This window comes from Maylandia zebra, linkage group LG5, assembly GCF_041146795.1.
Source record: "Maylandia zebra isolate NMK-2024a linkage group LG5, Mzebra_GT3a, whole genome shotgun sequence".
Classification (NCBI taxonomy): domain Eukaryota; kingdom Metazoa; phylum Chordata; class Actinopteri; order Cichliformes; family Cichlidae; genus Maylandia; species Maylandia zebra.
The window spans coordinates 2,454,781-2,475,800 of record NC_135171.1 but is presented as its reverse complement, the minus strand read 5'-3'; the positions used below and the strand labels follow the sequence as shown (position 1 = coordinate 2,475,800).

General features: G+C 40.0%; 1 protein-coding gene across 3 annotated transcripts in view; it reads right to left on the bottom strand.

The window, feature by feature from the left end:
- LOC101479224 (receptor-type tyrosine-protein phosphatase gamma) overlaps positions 1–21,020 on the bottom strand; it is a 371,804-nt gene that overhangs the window by 80,839 nt on the left and 269,945 nt on the right. For all 3 annotated transcript variants that reach the window (XM_076883640.1, XM_076883639.1, XM_076883641.1), the window contains one exon: positions 11,062–11,254. In XM_076883640.1, coding sequence (XP_076739755.1) covers positions 11,062–11,254 — 193 coding nt within the window. The remainder of the gene's footprint in view (positions 1–11,061; positions 11,255–21,020) is intronic.

Genomic DNA, 21,020 nt, shown 5'->3' with positions numbered 1-21,020 from the left:
TTAAAAACTGTCTAAATTCTTTCATCTTTAATAAAACGATCAGCATTGGTACTTTACCAGGTGTAACTATAAAGTTTAACATCCAGGCATCCATGAAAACAATGTATTAGCGAGGCCGCGATATGGCAGCCTCGCTTCTGTCAGTCTGCCCCAGGGCAGCTGTGGCTACAACTGTAGCTGCTTCCACCAGTGTATGAATGTGAGAGTGAATGAATAGTGGTATTGTAAAGCGCTATATAAATCCAATCCATTATTATTATTATTATTATTATTATTATTATTATTATTATTATTATTATTATTATAATATGCAGCACGGTGGTTAGCACTGTTGCCTCACAGCAAGAAGGTCCTGAGTTCAATTCCACCATCAGGCCGGGGCCTTTCTGTGTGGAGTTTGCATGTTCTCCCCATGTTTGCATGGGTTCCCTCCGGGTACTCCGGCTTCCTCCCACTGTCCAAAGACATGCAGCTTGTGGGGATAGGTTAATTGGATAATTCAAATTGCCACTAGGTGTGAATGTGCGAATGAATGTGAGTGTGAATGGTTGTCTGTCCCTGTATGTTAGCCCTGCGACAGACTGGCGACCTGTCCAGGGTGTACCCCGCCTTTCGTCCTATGACAGCTGGGATAGGCTCCAGCGCCCCCCGCGACCCTGAAAAGGATAAGCGGAAGCGAATGGATGGATGGATGGATATTATTATTATTATTATTATTATTATTATTATTATTATTACATTTAACTGAGTTAGAAGTTAGCAGGAAGTTAGCGGAAGTTAGCTCGCTAGTTTCGCTAGTTACCTAAGCATGATATAGCATGTTCTGACTGAGAGATTTCTGAAAAAATTCAAACGTACAGCTCTGCTGTCACTTCCAACATAAATGAAGACAGAAAACTAAACAGCAGTGACGTTTGTAGGGTTACTGAAGTTGGGCTAGCTGGTATATAATGATGTGCTACGTGATCGCTAGCGACACAGCTATGTTAGCATAGCATAAACAGTGAAGCTGGAGGACGAACACTAACACTTTTCCACTTGATAAAAATTAACGTGAAGGTTCCTGATGGTTAGAGACAAATGCAATCGCATGGCAGGATGCTGTAATCCAGGGCTGCCCAATCCCAGTCCTCGAGAGCTACTATCCTGCAGCTTTTAGATGCATCCCTACTCCAACACAGCTGAATCAAATGGTTTGATTACCTCTTCAGCATGCCATCGTGTTTGGCAAAGGCCTGATAACAAGCCATTCATTTGATTCGGGTGTGTGGGAACAAAGCTGCAGGACGGTAGCTCTCGAGGACCGGGATTGGGCACCCCTGCTGTAAACGGACCAAACTTCAGTCAGGAGAAAAATTGAGATAATCCATCCACAATACCAGGTTAGTCATTAATATACTGCAACAACATGGGAATAGAGCAGCTGTGTTAGAATACAGCATTAATGAATCAATGGTACAGAAGTGGAGGAGTGGATATTATACATGGTTGTGCTCAGGATATGTCAGCCGATTTCTACTGGAAATGCCTTTGGGGGGGGGGTTTGCACTAGTAAAGTTGTGGAGTTGTATTTTGTCTCGCAGAAATTCGTCAGTTATATCGTTATCGCAATTTTTCAAATATATATCGTGATATATATTTTTGGCCATATCGCCCTGCTCTACTTTTGTGTTACTCGCAGCAACAACTCCACCTCATTGTTAGTCCATTTAAAAAAACTCAGTGCTTTTCCTCGAGCTTTTGCTGCGACATTTCAACGAGCCGGAAAGTAAATAAGCGGCAGACAGAAATGAGGCAGGCCGAATCTTATTCCGCTTCACGCGTGCGCAGTACTGGAATGTAAGCATTCTCAGACGTTTCAATGTGGAAGCACAACTCTGTGAAAACGACTGAAAACACTAGTGTGGATGTGGAGCGTTTTCAGGACATGGACGTAGTTTCAGGGTGTTCTTTGAGAGATGCTTCAGGAATATGGGGTGTTAAGAAACAGCTTACACTGACATCCATCTTGATCACAGCGGGACTCGCCGCCCAGTGGGCCGATGGTGATTTTTCATTTTTATGGGCCGAAGTTTTTTTTTGTTTGTTTTCGTTTGTCTTGTTTTGGCTTTTGGTAACAGTATAAACAATGAAAGGTGGTAAGTTGGTCAATTGGTCATGATGGACTCTGGGCTGGACCAATTACAATAACTCCCTATTGAGTTGAAAAGGAACACAAATGGTCCCGTACTTCAGCTAGAATGAAAAAAAAAGACACAAAGCTGGAGTTATTCTGTCTTTACGCTGCACAGCTGCCTCTTCTTCTCTCATTCTCTCCCCTCCCTCTCCTGTTGCTACTTCAATCATAAAACTGATCAATGATCAGCTGATCTCCTTTTCTCTCTTGTTTGTTTATCGCCCACTTTGCGCCAGAAAGAGGAAACCAGTGGATGTCGCGCTAAACAACAGCAGCACGTTTAAGCTTGATCAGCTGTTGTTAGAATTTATTTAATATTAATTTCTAGTATCAGCTGATGTTTGCTGGAGCCACAGCTGTAAAGCTGCTGGTCATGATGTCGGTTTGGATATGTGGTGAGAGGGAAACATGAAGATGAAACCAGGAGATGTCCTTACTGGATCATCAGAGCTGAACAGGTGATGGAGAAACAGGTTTACCTTTTAGGTGACATGAATGAGTTGAAGGGAAGTTATGAACTGTTTCTGAGACACAAATAACACCAGGATCCTTTTCTAAGTAGCTGACAGCTGGTAACTGTGCAGGGGCGGGTCTAGCAAAGTGTTGCCAGGGGGGCAGGTAGGGCATTAACAGGGAAAAGGGGGCACAAAGAAATACTTTTCTTTCTTATTCTCATTTAAAATGTCTCGCTTTTAATAAATAATTATCTGAATCTTACAACCAAAGTTTTAATCTGATGTAAAATGTATAGAAATCATACATATACCAACAAGACTGTAAATCACTGTCACAGCAGCGTCTGTTTCCATTCAAAGGCTTTATGGCTTTTCCTATAATACCTGGTGAGCCGGTCTCTAGTCAAAAAACCCGGGTCCATTTTTTGTCCCAGTCTAGCACTGATGTTGATAAAAGATGAGTGTCATGAAGCTGTGTTTGCATTTATTTGCACTGCTTTCCACTCTGGAAGTCTATTTATAGGCTTTATACAACTTGTTTTTTTTGTTTTTTTTTAAGTTGTTGAATATAAATATTATTTTGCATATCTCTGAAAATGGCTTTTTTTTATTACAACTCTCAAAAATCATGGTGCAGACCCCAATAACTTTGATAATCTTCGCCCTATATCAAATCTCTACGGAGCCCCCCAGGGGACATGGGAGAAAAAAAAAATTAGGGAGGAAAAAAAAAAAATTAGGGAGGAAAAAAAAAAATTAGGGAGGAAAAAAAAAATTAAGACGGACTTTTGCGAGATCTCGCAAAAGTATTGCGAGATCTCGCAATAAGTATTGCGAGATCTCGCAAAAGTTTTAGCCGCATTCTTCGGAGGCCGCCAGCTCGAAGCCGACCGGGAGGTCGAGGCACGATGTGCCGGGAAAGCGGTGTTCCTCCCGGCTGTAGTAGGTCTCGACCGCCCGTTAGCTTCGAGCTAGTGGCCGCCAGCTCGAAGCCGACCGGGAGGTCGAGGCACGATGTGCCGGGAGAGCGGTGTTCCTCCCGGCTGTAGTAGGTCTCGACCTCCCGTTAGCTTCGAGCTAGTGGGTGTCAGATCTCCAAAAACGTCGGAGCTCTTTTTCAAATATGTGATGTCTTGTAAGCCGAGCAGGTATCTGACGTTTACACAACTACATTCACGCCTCAAAATATCTTAAAAGTGTATTTTGTGACCCAGAAAGAGTAATATTACAACTAAGTAGCTGCCGCCATTGTTGGAGTTTTGCGAGATCTCGCAATACTTTTGCGAGCGCTCGCAATACTTTTGCGAGATCTCGCAATACTTTTGCGAGATCTCGCAAAAGTCCGTCTTAATTTTTTTTTTCTCCCTAATTGTTTTTTTTCTCCCTAATTTTTTTTTTCCTCCCTAATTTTTTTTCTCCCATGTCCCCTGGGGGGCTCCGTAAATCTCCCCTAGTTGTCGCCTCCCAGCTTCACTTACACCTCAATAACCATAATCTGTAATAGAACAGAAACTGCTCTGTTAAGGATTACCAGTGACCTTCTGATGGCAGCTGATTCTGGTCTCCTATCCATCCTCATCCTTCTTGATCTTAGTGCGGCGTTTGATACCATTTCTCACAATATTCTCCTGAACCGTTTAGCTTCCATTGGCATTAGTCACACCCCCTTTGCCTGGTTCACCTCATATCTCTCAGACCGCACTCAGTTTATGCAATTTAAATCCCAGTCTTCAAGTCTGTCCTGTTTCTGCTGGTGTGCCCCAGGGTTCAGTATTAGGGCCTCTTTTATTCATTATTTACATGCTCCTTCTTGGTCATATGTTCTGAAAATATAATATAAATTTTCACTGTTATGCCGATGACACCCAGCTCTACCTTTCTTCTAAACCCAGTTCATCCCTCCCACCTTCCTCCTTCTCAGACTGTCTTATTGAGATTAGATCCTGGTTCTACTCCAATTTTCTCAAACTAAACAGTAATAAAACTGAAGTTTTACTTGTTGGTACACCATCTATCTTAACCAAATCCCACAGTTTTTCTATTAACATTGAACGTTCTCCCACCCTTCCCTCCCCTCAGGGTAAGAGTTTGGGTGTCATACTTGATAATACTCTTTCATTCCAGTCTCACATTAATTCCATAACCCGGTCTGCTTACTTCCTCTTGCGTAATATTAACCGACTCCGCCCCTTCCTTCCTCCCCATGCTGCTGCCGTCCTTGTCCATAGTCTTATTACGTCCCGCATTGATTACTGCAATTCCCTCTTATTTGGTCTCCTTAAAAGGTCCCTTCATAAACTCCAACTTCTCCAAAACTCTGCAGCTCGGGTCGTAACTCCTACTCTGTCAAGAGCTCATATTACAACAGTTCTTCAGCAGCTTCATGGTTGCCCGTAGAAACCAGGATAAACTTTAAAATCGTACTTCTCACGTACAAGTGTGTCCATAAATCTGCTCCTTCATATTTGTGTGAGCTGCTCCAGATCAACACTGTTTCCCGCCCTCTCAGATCCTCATCTGCTGTTCATCTTACTGTTCCGTTCTCACGTCTCATCACTGTGGGGAGCAGAGCTTTCAGTCGCTCTGCTCCTCGCTCTGGGACTCTCTTCCTCCTGCACTAAGAAATATTGACTCTCTTTCCATATTTAAGTCACAGCTCAAAACACATCTGTTCAAACTGGCTTATTCGCTTTAGTGCTGATTTTATCTGTTGTCAAGCTCTGCTTTGCAATTTTAACTTATTTTATGTATTTTATGACTATTGCTCCTTTTATTAATGTTGTTCTTTTGTAAGATGACCTTGGGTTTTTGAAAGGTGCCCTCAAATAAAATGTATTATTATTATTATTATTATTATATTGCACTTCTATTTTTTGTTTTTGAAATCTGCATAAAATTGCATTTTAAATTTAAATTTTAGATTTAAAGTTCTGCTAACAGCTTAAATAAAAAGATCAGTATTGCTGAACAATAAAATATTTTGGGTGCAGTGTACTTTTTGCATCCAGGTATAACAGAATAGCTTTAGTGTTTTGTTTTTTTAAACTTGAGTACAAATACAAAATGCAGCAAGACATTAAAAAACAAAAACAAAAAAAAAACAGTTTTATTGATTATAATAGACTATCGGATTCATATCGGCAGATATCCAAATTTATGATATTAGTATCAGACATAAAAAAGTGGTATGGTTTCATCTCTAGGTTATACACTACTACTACATTTAATTATTAACAATTAATAAACTCTGGCTCACTTTCTTATAGTTTGCCTTTTAACCTGTCTTTCTCTGCTCTTATCTTTCTCTTTACCCCCAGTTATCACAGTGGATGGCTGCCCCTAACTGGGCATGGTTCTGCCAGAGTTAGAATAGCAGAAAAACTCCTATTAAAAAGGAGTTTCTTTCCCCCGTCATTCCCATTGTTGCCAAGTGCTTGCTCGTAGGGGGTCGGTGATTGTTGGCTTCCTGCTCAGGTAGTAGGTCTTTACCTTATAATTTAAAGTGTTCTGAGGCAATTGTTCTTCTGAATTGGCGCAATGTAAACGAAGCTCACTTGAAAATTTGATCAAATTGAAGTACCAGTCACTGAATATTTTCTCTTTAAAATCACCTGCTATAAAGAGCCTCAAGATGGTTGTGTGAGAAATCCCAGTAGATAGGGATGGGTATCGTTTAGGTTTTATCTGATACCGGTGCCAAATCGGTACTTTTGAAACGGTGCCGGTGCTCAAATGGTGCTCAAACCGGTGCTTAAAGAATGGAGAACACAAAATTGGTCCAAAAACCTCTCATGTTCAGCTGGTTTTTTGTAAAAAGATAACAATGTTAGCCTTTTCTGCAGCTATGGGACATATATGGTATCACTCTTGGCTGGAAGCAGTGCTTAAACAATGGAAAAAACACAAACTTTGTCCAAAAACCTCTCATGTTTAGCTGTTTTCCACTTTTTCTTTGGTCATTTTAGCCTTTTTGGCCAGGGTGAAGGGAGTATCTGCCATCAAACAAGAAGACAGCCGCATGTAACTACGACGGTGTTTGCTAGTTCACCTTACATGCATTAATGTAATAACGTGGTTAGCCTACTCAACGTAAATTACACACGAACAACATTAAGCTACTCACGCAGAGAAGAACGGCTGCTGCTGCATCATCATCCTCATCATTTCTGCTACACTGGCAGGGCTAGGGGCCAGGACTCTCCTCTTCGGGTTTTTGGGGATGTTGCTAACTCCGGGTCTGATAACAGGCAACCCACCCGCAGTAGATGTGCTCAGTGTGAGGTCTCGCAGCAAGCTATCAAATACGGCGCATTTCTCGGCTTTTAAAAAAAACGCTATGCGTCACCAGGTGTTTCATCGGATTCGAGGCGTTACCTCCTTTGACAGTATCACAGTATCAGCTTAAAGCACTTGTTGCAGGCTGCTGAGTTTGCATCTTTTGCTGTGAAGTACAGCCAGACTTTTGACCGCTTCGCCTTGGACATTTTTAATCTGTAGCTCTGCTCTAAAAGAACGTACGTACCTGGACCCGCCTACTATCCTCGGAAACGTAAAATGATTGGCTAGAAGTGTATCACAGCTCAGGAAAAAACAGCACCGAAATAAAGCACCGAAATGTGCGCTGCTTTTCGGTCTGGTTACTACCGTTTATGTCAGAACCGGTGCCATCATGGCACCGGACACCGGTACCCATCCCTACCAGTAGATCACCAGTTTCCAAAATACTCATACAATACTCTGACACATTCAAAGTCACTTAGATCGGATTTTTCTCCATTCTAATGCTTAGTTAATACTTTCTACTGTAATTCAAACCATGTTCTTCCTTCCTAAATATACTGAATTGCTGCCATGTAACTGGGTGATTAGATATTTGCATTAAGAAGCGGTTTAGACAGCTGTACCTGTTATTTTCATTTTAACTGTAATTCTACACACTTCCATCCAGCCGTCTTCCCTCCTCCTGATCTGCATTTCTTCTTTGCATACAGAAAATGTCTCATAGTAGCACTCAAGGACATCCTACACGAGCAAGCATAATGTGCCAGGAAAACACACACACACACACACACACGCGTATGTGGAAGAGTGGGTTTGTGCATGTCTAGCATATATACTTTCCTTGCGGACCATATGGAACAGTGCCTGAAGGAAGGTTGGGGACAAACTCTTTAGGGAGAGATGACAGTGAACAGATGCTAGGCCTCACATGCAGACTTATAAGTCCACAGAGAAAAACAAGCACATTCACAAACACACAGCATGCATACACAAACTCTGCACACGTTGTAGCATTCTTTGACTGGTAATGAGGTGAGAGTGGGAGGTTGGCCAGTGTGCCTCCCACTGCCTTATGTTAGGAGAGTTAACAGAATTAGTACTAAAAAGACAGATAATCCAAAAGCACACAAAAAGAAAAGACAATCTGTACATATACTTCGTTTATTAACATTAAGAATCATTACCATGGAAGAATGATGTGAGGATATATTTTAGCAGATTAGGAATTCTGTATAGATCACCTGGGAGACCAAGTGATAGAACCAAGCACTAACAGAGGGTCAATGCCAACATTTTAAACAACCCTAGAACCACCAGGATGTGTCATTTTGACTCTATCCTGCAAAAACTAACAATAGTTACAAAGTTAAGACATTAGATTGAACATTGAAAAAAAATTACAACTTATTTTGGGGAATTGGTTGAGTTACAGTAGCTATGCTAAAACAGATCACTCACTGTGAAACAAAACAGGATATTGTCTACATTTTTTATTTGCCTACAGCTGGATACAATGCCATAAGAAATGCTTTAATCAATTAATTATTGTAAAAGTAGAACACTGAAAGTTTATCACCTTGTCCACATGCCTCAGTGTCATCAAACCAAGCCTCAGTCTGCTCCACTTGGCTTAAAAGCAATAAGATTGAGCTGCTCTGCCTGGGATTTCACTTTTTATTTCTTCAGATTAGTTCTCTGCACTTTGGACTCTCAGCTCATTTCAGCTCAGTTCATAGCAGCGAGGGAATTGTAGCTGTTTAAGCTAGTACAAGTACCTGACCCAAAGTAGCATTTTCCCTTACTTTGATCCAAGCATAGATTGAAACTACAGATGTAAATACCAATACCTCCTTTTATATAAATTAAGTCAATGAACATGAATAGGTCAGAGGTGTGGACTCGAGTCACATGACTTGGACTCGAGTCAGACTCGAGTCATTAATTTTATGACTTTAGATTTGACTTGAAAAAACGTTCTAAGACTTGTGACTTGACTTGGACTTTTACACCAATCACCTGGGACTTGAATTGGACTTGAACCGGTTTACTTGAAAAGACTTGATATTTCACCCCAAATATAAAATTTAACATGTATATTAGATGTACATGTAGATTGAAAATGTGACGTCATTCAGGGGTAGAACCGCAAAGGATTCTGGGAACTCGTGGCAAGAGGTACTAACGCACGCAGGCTTTCAATTAAAATCAGTTATACAGCGATAAAAAGAAACACAAAAATGTCAAGAAGCCGTTGTACTATTAACTGCAATAGCCGGTCACATGACAGCCACGGAAAGCCGACGGGTAAAGAGATCGGTTGTTATCGGATTACGTCGTTGAAGAGAAATTGTTTGAGCCATGTTTCCGAAGTAACAAAGACGTGACTGGATTGCAGCCATTCAAAGACCAAATATAACGTCCCAGAACACTCCAGCTCCCAGGTTAGTCTGCTCCAAGCATTTACACGAAGGTCAGTCTGCTGTTGTAGTTAATGCGTCATTTTTCTTAACATAATTGGTGATATAGGTTACAAGCAAGTCTGGCGCTGAACAGAAATTGTCGCGCTATGCTCCTTTGTTTAATGTGCATAAATAGTGAATTGTCCTGACACAATATTGCGTTTCGCTTCTGTTATTATGGTACATTGACAAAAACATATACTTTTATTCACAGGATAAAACAGTTTTTATGTATCACTAATTGCCCAGTACGATTACAGCATACAGTATTATTGTCACTGCTACATTTCTGTGATGCTACCAGAAATTATTTCTTCTACTAATTAATTACCGTTGAGCTCAAAGGTCCTATTAATAAACGGTTAACGAATGTGTATTTATGAAGACTATTTGTGAGACTGGTAAACTTATGATACGTACAATGGTCTTTCGTTCTACACGGTGCATTTCAAGGTCCTGTACCCATCCGTCGGTAAACTGTACCTGGGCTTGTTGCAGTGACCTGAAGTTACTAAACTTCATGAGTGTGTGCACTCACTCCAAGAACCGTATGATTATAAATATGCAAATAAACATGCTACGATGAGATAGCTGACTTCATCTAACTAGCAAATGTTGTCCAGGCTACGTTGGTGATGCAGTTTTTTTTAATGTATATGATATTTTTGTCATGCGATTTTAAAGCCGGTGTTGTGCCAAAAAGTGATTGTCTGCCAAAAACTGATTTCCAATGTTTCCGTGTATTTTTTTCCGTGTAATATCTTTATGTATGTTCGTAAATAGACTTCGGTGAACAGGGTTTACAAAGGGGTTATATATAGAATTAAAAAATTATCAGTTTTTCAAGTATCTTCACAACTCTGTGTTATTGTACTTACATTATAACCAATCCGGTCCCTTATCCCTACTTAAAATATTTTTAAAGAACTATTGGAATATTTGCTGCCATTTCTGCTGTCCTCTTGGCCAACTTACTCTTACAAAAGACATTTTTAATGTTAATGAGATTGTTTTTAACTGCAAAAATAAAGGTTATATAAAAGTCACTGCCAAAAACTGATTGTGGCTTCTACCTTGTTACACGGATGTTGTTTGTGGCTCAAGATGACTATATGTCATCCATGAGGGATGCATTTGACATCTGTTTCATATATTATAGCCCAACAAGTTACTTATAGCAGTTTAAATACAAGCAATCAATTTTGGCAAATACCGGAAATCAGTTTTTGGCAGACAATCACTTTTTGGCACAACACCGGTCCTACAACCGCATCCAAGAATAACATGCAACTTATCTCAGAACTGTCGGTGAAAATTATTCTTGGAGCTAAGTTTAATTGAGCTGCAAGTTCACTATTTTGTCATGTGTTGAGAAAAACACAGATTTAAAAATTACATGGTCCAATATTTACATTTAGCATAACTGCAACCTTCTTTTTTCGTTTTTTTTTAAAGACTCGAAAAGACTTGAAATTCAAAATTTCAGACTTGTGACTTTACTCGGACTTTTACACCAGTGACTTGAGACTCGACTCTGACTTGCCTGACATTACTTGAGACTTGACTTGAGACTTGAGGATAAAGACTTGAGACTTACTTGAGACTTGCAAAACAATGACTTGGTCCCACCTCTGGAATAGGTAATATAAAAAAAACCAAAAAATGAATACTTAAAGTGTGAACATCCTACCTTTGGAAGCCTCTGTGCCATACGGGTTGCTGCCGCTGTCATTTAGGTCAGGCAACCAGGCATCTTTTACTGCAGACTTGAAGACGTGCCGGTTATCTAAGCTCTGGATGGGCCTGAAGTTGCTGCGCAGATACTCCACCGACTTAACATGGTCTTGTTGCTCTGTGGTGAAGATGGAGTAGAAAGCCTCCAACTGGTGGTAGTAGGGAAAGTGAACATTACAGCAAAATAGAGATACGAGTGGAGACAGGTAGTTATTACCAAGCAGAAGTCAATTTGGTTATTTTGAGTGTCTTTTCATTCTCTTTTTGCACTCATCACACAGAAGCAAAAGCCAATTTTACTGACAAAATAAAACAAAGCATTTCACAAAAATTAAGAATATGAGCAGGAAAATAAAGAAACTTTGATAATTGCCTGGCACGTGGCAGTGACCAATAAAGGACCTGACATAAAAATACACAGGTTTCAACGCACTGAAATATAAATTAATAAAAATGAAATAACATAAACACATAACACACATTTGAAAACAACTGCATGCAAATATATAAATGATAAATAAATGCATTTTAAAAAATAAGCAAACATGGGACACTACAAAAATGCTGAATGCTCACTGTTACTATTCCATTTAAAAAAAAGAAAAAACTTTGTCATTCCACCAGTAAAAAAAAAATTTTTTTTTAAAAAGGCCTGTGAGTTTGAGGGTCCTGCACAGTATCTTAGCTGTTCCTAGGATCGCGCTCTTCTGGACAGAGATCTCCGATGTTGTTCCTGGGATCTGCTGGAGCCACTCCTTTAGCTTGGGGTCACTGTACCTAGTGCTCTGATTACCAGTAGGACCACTGTTACCTTCACCCTCCACACCTTCTTGACTTTTTATTTCAGCCCAGGTTCTTGTGTTCCTTCTCCCTGATGTTGCTATCATTCAGTATTGCTACATTTATCACGACAGCCATCTTCCTCTGATTCCTCTTCTTGTCCACCACTGTCTGGTTGGTTAGCCATCACCAGTTTGTCAGTATCTGAAAATCCCATAGGATCTTAGTTTGGTCCTTCTCGACCACTCTCTGCCTCCGTTTCACCAAACCTTTCACCAAACCCCCAAGCCTCAGTTTCACTAAAACCTTTGTTCTCTTCTGAATCACTCGTGTTCCATTTTGACCTCAGGACTTCCAGGCCATACTCTGCACAGATGTTCTTGTATACTATGTAGAGATGGCACGATACCACTTTTTTATGTCCAATACCGATATCATAAATTTGGATATCTGCCGATACCGATATGAATCAGATATAGTGTAGCTTGTAATCAATAAAACTGTTTTTTATAAATAACTTGCTGCATTTTGTATAAGTTCATACTCAAGTTTTAAAAACAAAACAAAACACTAAAGTTATTCTGTTATACTCGTATGCAAAAAATACACTGCACCCAAAATATTTTATAGTTCAGCAAAACTGATCAATCTAATAAATTTAAACCTACTCCATCATCCCTATTCTGGTATCTTAAAAACCCTCTACTGCATGACTTTTTAATTTTTGGGGAAAAAATATTTCTCCTTATTTTGGGGGAGCTTTACACAGCAAAATCTCCAGTGTTAAATTAACACTAGAGAGTGTCTATACAGGGAGTGCAGAATTATTAGGCAAATGAGTATTTTGTCCACATCATCCTCTTCATGCATGTTGTCTTACTCCAAGCTGTATAGGCTCGAAAGCCTACTACCAATTAAGCATATTAGGTGATGTGCATCTCTGTAATGAGAAGGGGTGTGGTCTAATGACATCAACACCCTATACCAGGTGTGCATAATTATTAGGCAACGTCCTTTCCTTTGGCAAAATGGGTCAAAAGAAGGACTTGACGGGCTCAGAAAAGTCAAAAATAGTGAGATATCTTGCAGAGGGATGCAGCAGTCTCAAAATTGCAAAGCTTCTGAAGCGTGATCATCGAACAATCAAGCGTTTCATTCAAAATAGTCAACAGGGTCGCAAGAAGCATGTGGAAAAACCAAGGCACAAAATAACTGCCCATGAACTGAGAAAAGTCAAGCGTGCAGCTGCCAAGATGCCACTTGCCACCAGTTTGGCCATATTTCAGAGCTGCAACATCACTGGAGTGCCCAAAAGCACAAGGTGTGCAATACTCAGAGACATGGCCAAGGTAAGAAAGGCTGAAAGACGACCACCACTGAACAAGACACACAAGCTGAAACATCAAGACTGGGCCAAGAAATATCTCAAGACTGGTTTTTCTAAGGTTTTATGGACTGATGAAATGAGAGTGAGTCTTGATGGACCAGATGGATGGGCCCGTGGCTGGATTGGTAAAGGCAGAGAGCTCCAGTCCGACTCAGACGCCAGCAAGGTGGAGGTGGAGTACTGGTTTGGGCTGGTATCATCAAAGATGAGCTTGTGGGGCCTTTTCGGGTTGAGGATGGAGTCAAGCTCAACTCCCAGTCCTACTGCCAGTTTCTGGAAGACACCTTCTTCAAGCAGTGGTACAGGAAGAAGTCTGCATCCTTCAAGAAAAACATGATTTTCATGCAGGACAATGCTCCATCACACGCGTCCAAGTACTCCACAGCGTGGCTGGCAAGAAAGGGTATAAAAGAAGAAAAACTAATGACATGGCCTCCTTGTTCACCTGATCTGAACCCCATTGAGAACCTGTGGTCCATCATCAAATGTGAGATTTACAAGGAGGGAAAACAGTACACCTCTCTGAACAGTGTCTGGGAGGCTGTGGTTGCTGCTGCACGCAATGTTGATGGTGAACAGATCAAAACACTGACAGAATCCATGGATGGCAGGCTTTTGAGTGTCCTTGCAAAGAAAGGTGGCTATATTGGTCGCTGATTTGTTTTTGTTTTTGAATGTCAGAAATGTATATTTGTGAATGTGGAGATGTTATATTGAATGAATATTCTTTATTGTCATTGTCACAGGTACAATGAAATTGAAAGATGTCTCTGGTCAGTGCAACATCACAAAAGATAAATACTTAAAAACTATAATTAAATACTTAAAAACTATAATGATAGGATATAAAAGATAGAAATACATATAAAATACAGTATTCTCATACCGTAGATACACCCAAGCAATCCAGGCCTAAGGCCCCATACAGACACTCAACATACGACCTAGTTGATATATCACTCAAACAATCAATCACTCAATCAATTTGTTAGCGCATCCAACAAAACATGTCTGAAAGCATTCCAACATCAAGGGCACAAATGACAACAGGGGCAATGAAAGTCATCTACTTTTAGTAGCATTGAGACATGATATTGCAATTGGGTAGAAACTGTGTTTGAGTCTGTTAGTCCTTGTGTATGTTGTTCTATACCGTTTACCTGAAGGCAGCAGTTCGAACATGGAGTGTCCAGGGTGTGAGGTGTCCTTTATGATGTTATGGGCTCTTTTGAGGCAGCGGGAACTGTGTAGGTCTTTCAGTTTGAGGAGAGGGCAGCCGATTGTCCTTTGGGCAGCGTTGATTACTCCCTGGAGTGCTTTCCTCTGAGCCACTGTGCAGCTAGCGTACCATATGCCTATGCAGTACGTTAGTATGCTTTCGATGGAGGCTCTGTAGAAAGACACCAGCAGTCTCTGTGTGATGTTGTTCTTCCTAAGCACTCTCAGAAAGTACAGTCTCTGTTGTGTCTTTTTCAGTAGCTCAGAGGTATTCACACTCCAGGATAGGTTTCCCTCTATGCTGACTCCCAAGAAGCGGAAGTCTGCCACCCTCTCCACACAGTCGTCGCTGATGATTAGTGGTTGGATTTCTGTCTTGTGTCTTCTGTAGTCAATTATGAGTTCTTTGGTCTTTTTCGTGTTTAGGAGAAGGTTGTTATCCTTGCACCATGAAGACAGCCGCTCCACCTCATCTCTGTAGGCAGACTCATCTCCCCCAGATATGAGCCCCACCACAGTAGTGTCATCTGCGAACTTTACAATGGCGTTGCTCTGGTGGGCGGGGGTGCAGTCGTGTGTATAAAGCGAGTAGAGCAGTGGACTAAGCACGCAGCCCTGTGGCGACCCAGTGCTTAGATTTAGGGCTGGAGATGTGTAACGTCCCACTCTCACTCTCTGTCTGCGGTCGGTGAGGAAGCTATTGATCCACTTACAGGTGCTGTGAGGAAGCCCTAGGTCTTTTAGCTTGGCGTCCAGTTTGTATGGAAGAATGGTGTTAAATGCCGAGCTATAATCCACAAAGAGCATACGCACATAGCTTCCTTGCCTCTCCAGATGTGTTAATGCTACATTGAGTGCTGTTGCTATGGCGTCCTCTGTCGATCGGTTTGCTCTGTAGGCAAACTGGTGTGGGTCAAGGCTGCTGGGTAGGGCTGCTGTGATGTGGTAACGCACAAGTTTCTCAAAGCACTTCATCACCACCGGGGTTAGTGCCACTGGTCTATTGGTTTCACTGGTAAAAATAAATAATTGAAATGGGTATATATTTGTTTTTTGTTAAGTTGCCTAATAATTATGCACAGTAATAGTCACCTGCACACACAGATATCCCCCTAAAACAGCTAAAACTAAAAACTACTTCCAAAAACATTCAGCTTTGATATTAATGAGTTTTTTGGGTTCATTGAGAACATGGTTGTTGTTCAATAATAAAATTATTCCTCAAAAATACAACTTGCCTAATAATTCTGCACTCCCTGTATGGGTCCACACCTCTGAGGGTTAAATACAACACTGTTGAGTGTTAAATTAACACTTTTGACAGTGTTATATGTTTAAAAGTAACCTAGTCAGTTTTGAAGATTAACAATGGCTAACACTGAGCAGTGCTTGTTTTCTAACACTGGAATATTTCTAACATTTTGAGTTATTTTCCAGCTCACTGTCCTCACTTTCTGAGGACAGAAAGTGCACATTCCCTTGGTTTCCTTGCATAAAAGGTTTTTACATCCATGTCCTGTAATTATGAGTAGATTGTAAAGTAAAAACATTGACTATGATCATATAAATGCACACAAACACATCTCTACACACATATGCAAATGCATTATATTGCCTGAAAAAGATTGGGCTAACTGCGCAGTGTTGCCTTGAGGCAAAGAATGAAAATTAACAGTTTTACTGTATAAATAAATTTAAAAAAGTAGAACAAACAATCAAATATGCTTCTTAACATATTCATGCACATACAAGTATTTTTTAATATACATTTATTTCACTATAAACATGTAAAATAGTGATCTTTATCTTGCCTCCTAATGGAGATGTCTGTCATGTAGTGCAGCTTGCAGAAAGGGGTCCTGCCCCCCAAATGAAAGTCACACCACCTTCAACTCTTCATTTTATTTCAAAGAGATGTGCCTGGTAGCATTATTTGGAAAAAAAAAAGGTTGTTTTTTTTGAAGGGCCAGTGTAAGGCATGAAAATGTGGTTTGTTGCCACAGGGCAATGCTATGCTGTAGAGGGTTAAAGAGTACTTAGCAGAAATATTAAACAACCTAACTAATAGGGTTGCCAACTCCCAGCAAAAATATTAGGGATCCGCCCCCACCCTCCACCTCAGAATGCTTAATCGTCATAATCAACTTTAATTTAATGCACGTGCAAAGCAAATGCACTAGTGATGTGGTGTTTGCGAACGAAACGGCTCTTAGAGCTGGATCTTTGAAGTGAACTACGTGAGCTGGATCCTTAATGGGAGCCGTGGTTTTTTTTGTTTTTTTGTTTTTTCTTCTTTCTCTCACCCTCTCTCTCGCACTTTTTTTTTTGCTTCACTCCGCACGCGAGCCTTGTGCTTGCGCTGAGCAGAGGGGGAGGGGCAGTAGTTACACTCGCAGTAGCACAGGAACAGAGCAGGAGAGAGAGAGAGAGAGCCAGGGACAACAACGTCACATTAGAAAGGTATAGTAATCATCCACAACTATTTTCAGTTGCAGATGATAAAGGATTCAGAAAGTTTATTCATGCAGGTCCATATGACAGAGAATATGCATCTTCTTTTTGTTTTCATATTATAATTTATATTTAATTGTGTTGTGGTTTGCAGTGTTTTGTGTTGTTTCACTTTAAATTTGTTTAAAAGGAAAAAGCTGAAAATTTAAATAGTTAAAAGTTTAAAATGTAAATAGTTGATTTTTGTATTATATGATTTATTTATTACATTTTATGTGGAGTGAACAAATAAAAGTATATTTACAGTGGCCCCTACAGACAAAGCACGTACAAACTCCAAAACACGTACAAAACACAACAGAAGTGCTCCAGGATGCTAGGGGGCAGTGTTGAGCTTTTGTTACCTAGTGGCTAAACAAGCCAGCAAGTACCAATGACCGGATTTGGTGTGTGGTAGTAACAGGTAAATGTAAATTCTTTTTTAATTATTTGAATATATATGAGTGCTTGTGTATAAATACACACACAATACACATATGCTTTCAGTTGTGTTATTTAAGTGATCTAGGTAGCTCTGTTTTGGAAGTTCAGTTAACGCTAGAAATGTGTTTTGGAGTTTGTACGTGCTTTGTCTCTAGGGTCCACTGTATATATTTATATATAAACATATATAAATAAAACCACTTTTTTTTTTACATTAATAATTCCTTTTGTGCATAATTTCATATTGTTGTTAATAATAAATTAATTAAAGCAACAAAACAACCTGAAGAGCCGGCTCTTTTTAGTGAGCCGAGCCAAAAGAGCTGGTTCTCTAAAAAGAGCCGGAAATCCCATCACTATTTCCCTCCCAGGCTTCTAGACTTCTGATTGACCAAAATTTTGTTTTTAGCCTTTACATGTGGACAGACATATTTTTTTAAAACTGCACGTGTGGATGAGATTTTTTTTTTAAAAACGAAAATGGAAAATCTCTGTTAGAGTGAATTGTTAAATGTTGTCATTTTTATGCTTACCATCTCTACATTGTTTCAAACTGTGTGATCAAAGACATTCCTTTGTTCCCCTCTCCAGCCTGTCGAATGGTGGGAGGCTGTAGTGTTTTATTACAGGCACATCCCATGTGAAGGTTCTGTTTTGTTGTTTAGTAAACTTCCTGCCCTTCATGGCCTCACTTGTGTTGTGCATGGTGAACCAATAAAGGAATTGAGCCATATATAGGGTGTGGGGGAGACTACCCTTTTTATGACCAAGGATGTTGTTAAAAACAGTTGTTATCAGGAAGTCCCGCACACAGAAAGACACACTCACGTACACACACACACACACACACACACACACACAATGCCTTATCTTTTGTAACCATAGGGGGGTTTTACAATGGGAGGTGCTTGTGTGCACTGTAACTGTTTTCAATAAAAGGCGGCAAGCGGAGCCCTGAGTCGAGGTCGTCTGTGGTAGGATTCAGAGTGCTCTGAGACACCGACCGGGGCCTCCCTTGCGCAAGTAAAATCGATTGATCACTGTTGCCTTGCATCATTCCTTCACGGAAATAAGTCTCACGAGTCAGCGAGGTCTAAGTTTTGACTCAACAATCTCCATTTTTAAAAATACCTGTGTACGTGTGGATATAGCCTAAGTATATTTATTTGAAAATCCAAATCACCATATCAGTATTTATTCTGAAGAGGTATTTTACAATGTCATGTTACAATTTAAAATGTTCTGAACCATCTCAGGTGGAAGGATTAACTCACCCATCCTACTTAGAATTGGTACTCATAGGTTAATCTCACTAGTATTTCTCTGTTGACATCTCAATTTTAGGGCAATTGTGAAATGAGTCGAGTATAACAAAAAACATTAAAAGGTTGACGACACACGAGACCGGCTCTTCATACACATGTGTCCACACACGCAGTCTGTTTGAAAGGAGCCGATTTTTGTTGAGCTGTCATGTAAGTATCTGAGCATCGGCCCCTTTTTGCTAACCCTACTTCAACTATCATCCAAAACGAAAGTGTTTCAAAAAGCAAAACTCAACAGGCCTTTGATTTTATTCACTTCAGGCTGAATCTCGTTTCGAAAACCTGAGCCCAAAGCAACCGTAAGTCAATTACAAAATGAAAAGTGTCACTGAAATTCCAGGAGGTAGCTTACAAAAGCTGTATTCAGGAGTTTCCTGTCATGTCAAATGTTTACGTGCAATAAAGTTTCTACTCAAATCAGCACATATGTCTTTATTGGCAGTGTTAAATTGATTGTACTGCTTACACGTATTGTTGGTATGTTGTCCTTTGAAAATAGAATAAACATATTCCTTCCATATACAAACATTTTAAATAAATAATATGTACTGAGCACTGTTATGTACCCGGTAGGTTTGGGTGGGAATTTTGTAAAGCGCTTTATTGAAGTAATGTGGCGGTCAAACAGGTGGTCGGCGGGCTGCAAGTGGTCACATGTGATGGCCCTGGTTTTCCTGAGACAGGAGAATCTGGCAATGGCCTACAGGGGTGGCAGAGGGCAGCCAGGGATTTTTGGGGCAGTGTTTATTGTCCTCGGCGCAGCCCCCTGCGTACTAAACACCCAGGCAGTAAGAGAGTACGCTCTCAAATGAGGAGTGGCAGAAGGTCAGGTTATTTTCCTCAGGACACAGGAAGTGTAGCTGCTGCAGGACCTTCTTTACCAAGTGGACCAGAAAAAAAAAAGTTTGTTATTGCTATAAACATGGGCAAAATATTGTTCTGTCAGTAGTCTTAATGCCGGATCACCTTCTTATTTATGTTAAGTAACAGGGCTTAATAATTAGGGTGGATGGATTTTCCTTCTCATTAGGGATCAAGGGGTCACTTCAAGGAGGAGTCTCTGGAGGTAGCTTATTAGCAGAGGATTAGTGTCACTTTTGAGTGTGTGCAAGACAATGATGCATCTGTGGTACCAAATACTCAATTTATGTTTTATTTATAGAGCACTTTTCTCAACACTTTGGAGCTCAAAGTACTTTATATAAAACCACACACACGCACACACACACACACACACGCACGCACACACACACACCATTAAGTGCGCAGCATCTGCTGAGTTATTCTGCTCAAGCTGGCCTGGTTACACAGGATTTCCTTCACAATTACAATATGATGAACGTAGTAAATAACATCAAGTCACACATAACACTGAGTTGAACTGAACAATGGTTATCTTTGCATTTCCCAAAGAAAAACCTTGACAGTTTTAAAGTATAAACTACTGAAGGCACAGGGCAAGTTTAACATCAGGGCTCTTTATTTAATGCTTACTTCCATACTGTTCATATTTCGTGCTTTGACAGTATGATTAAGGCCAAATCCAAAGCGGAAGGACAGATCAATTTGGAATGGAGTTATCTAACACATTTTCAGACAGCAGAGTGGTTTTACAACTTAATTGGAGAAAATTATCACTCAGGTCACTTTTTACCTAAAGCACGGAGTAATAACAGCCACAGTGATTTAAAAAACAAACAAACAAACAAACCTCGAACTTCTAGGATTTATCATACAGGTTTGTGTAACCATTGCAACTGTTATGAACAGTAATAATAATTTTTTGCACATCAAGTCACCCTGCATATTAAGCTCATAGCTCTTTTGTAGATCTCTGTTTCACACTTTAATATTGTCTTCTTTTTTATCTTCTTTTGTTTATTTGTACCATTTGTATTTTATGTTTTTTTTCTATTTTACATGTTAATCGGCATCTGTGTGTGGACAGCAAAGAACGAATTTCATTGCACAGAGAAATGCCTTCTTTTCCTTTGGACACATGACAATAAACACTTCAACTGTTAAATACTATTTTAAATGCTTTGTCCTAAAAAAACAAACAAACAAAAAAAACCCAGAACAACTCGTAATTACCCTTTGTAAATCTCAATATCAATTCAACATTTATTAATATTTAGAACAAAAAACTTGATTATTGCATACTTGTCTTGCCCATTCAAAACAGTGATAGAAAACTTTGTGTGTATGGGACTTGCCACTGTTTCACTGAGACAGCTTTGTAAGTTTAACCCTTTTCATGATTTATTTTTT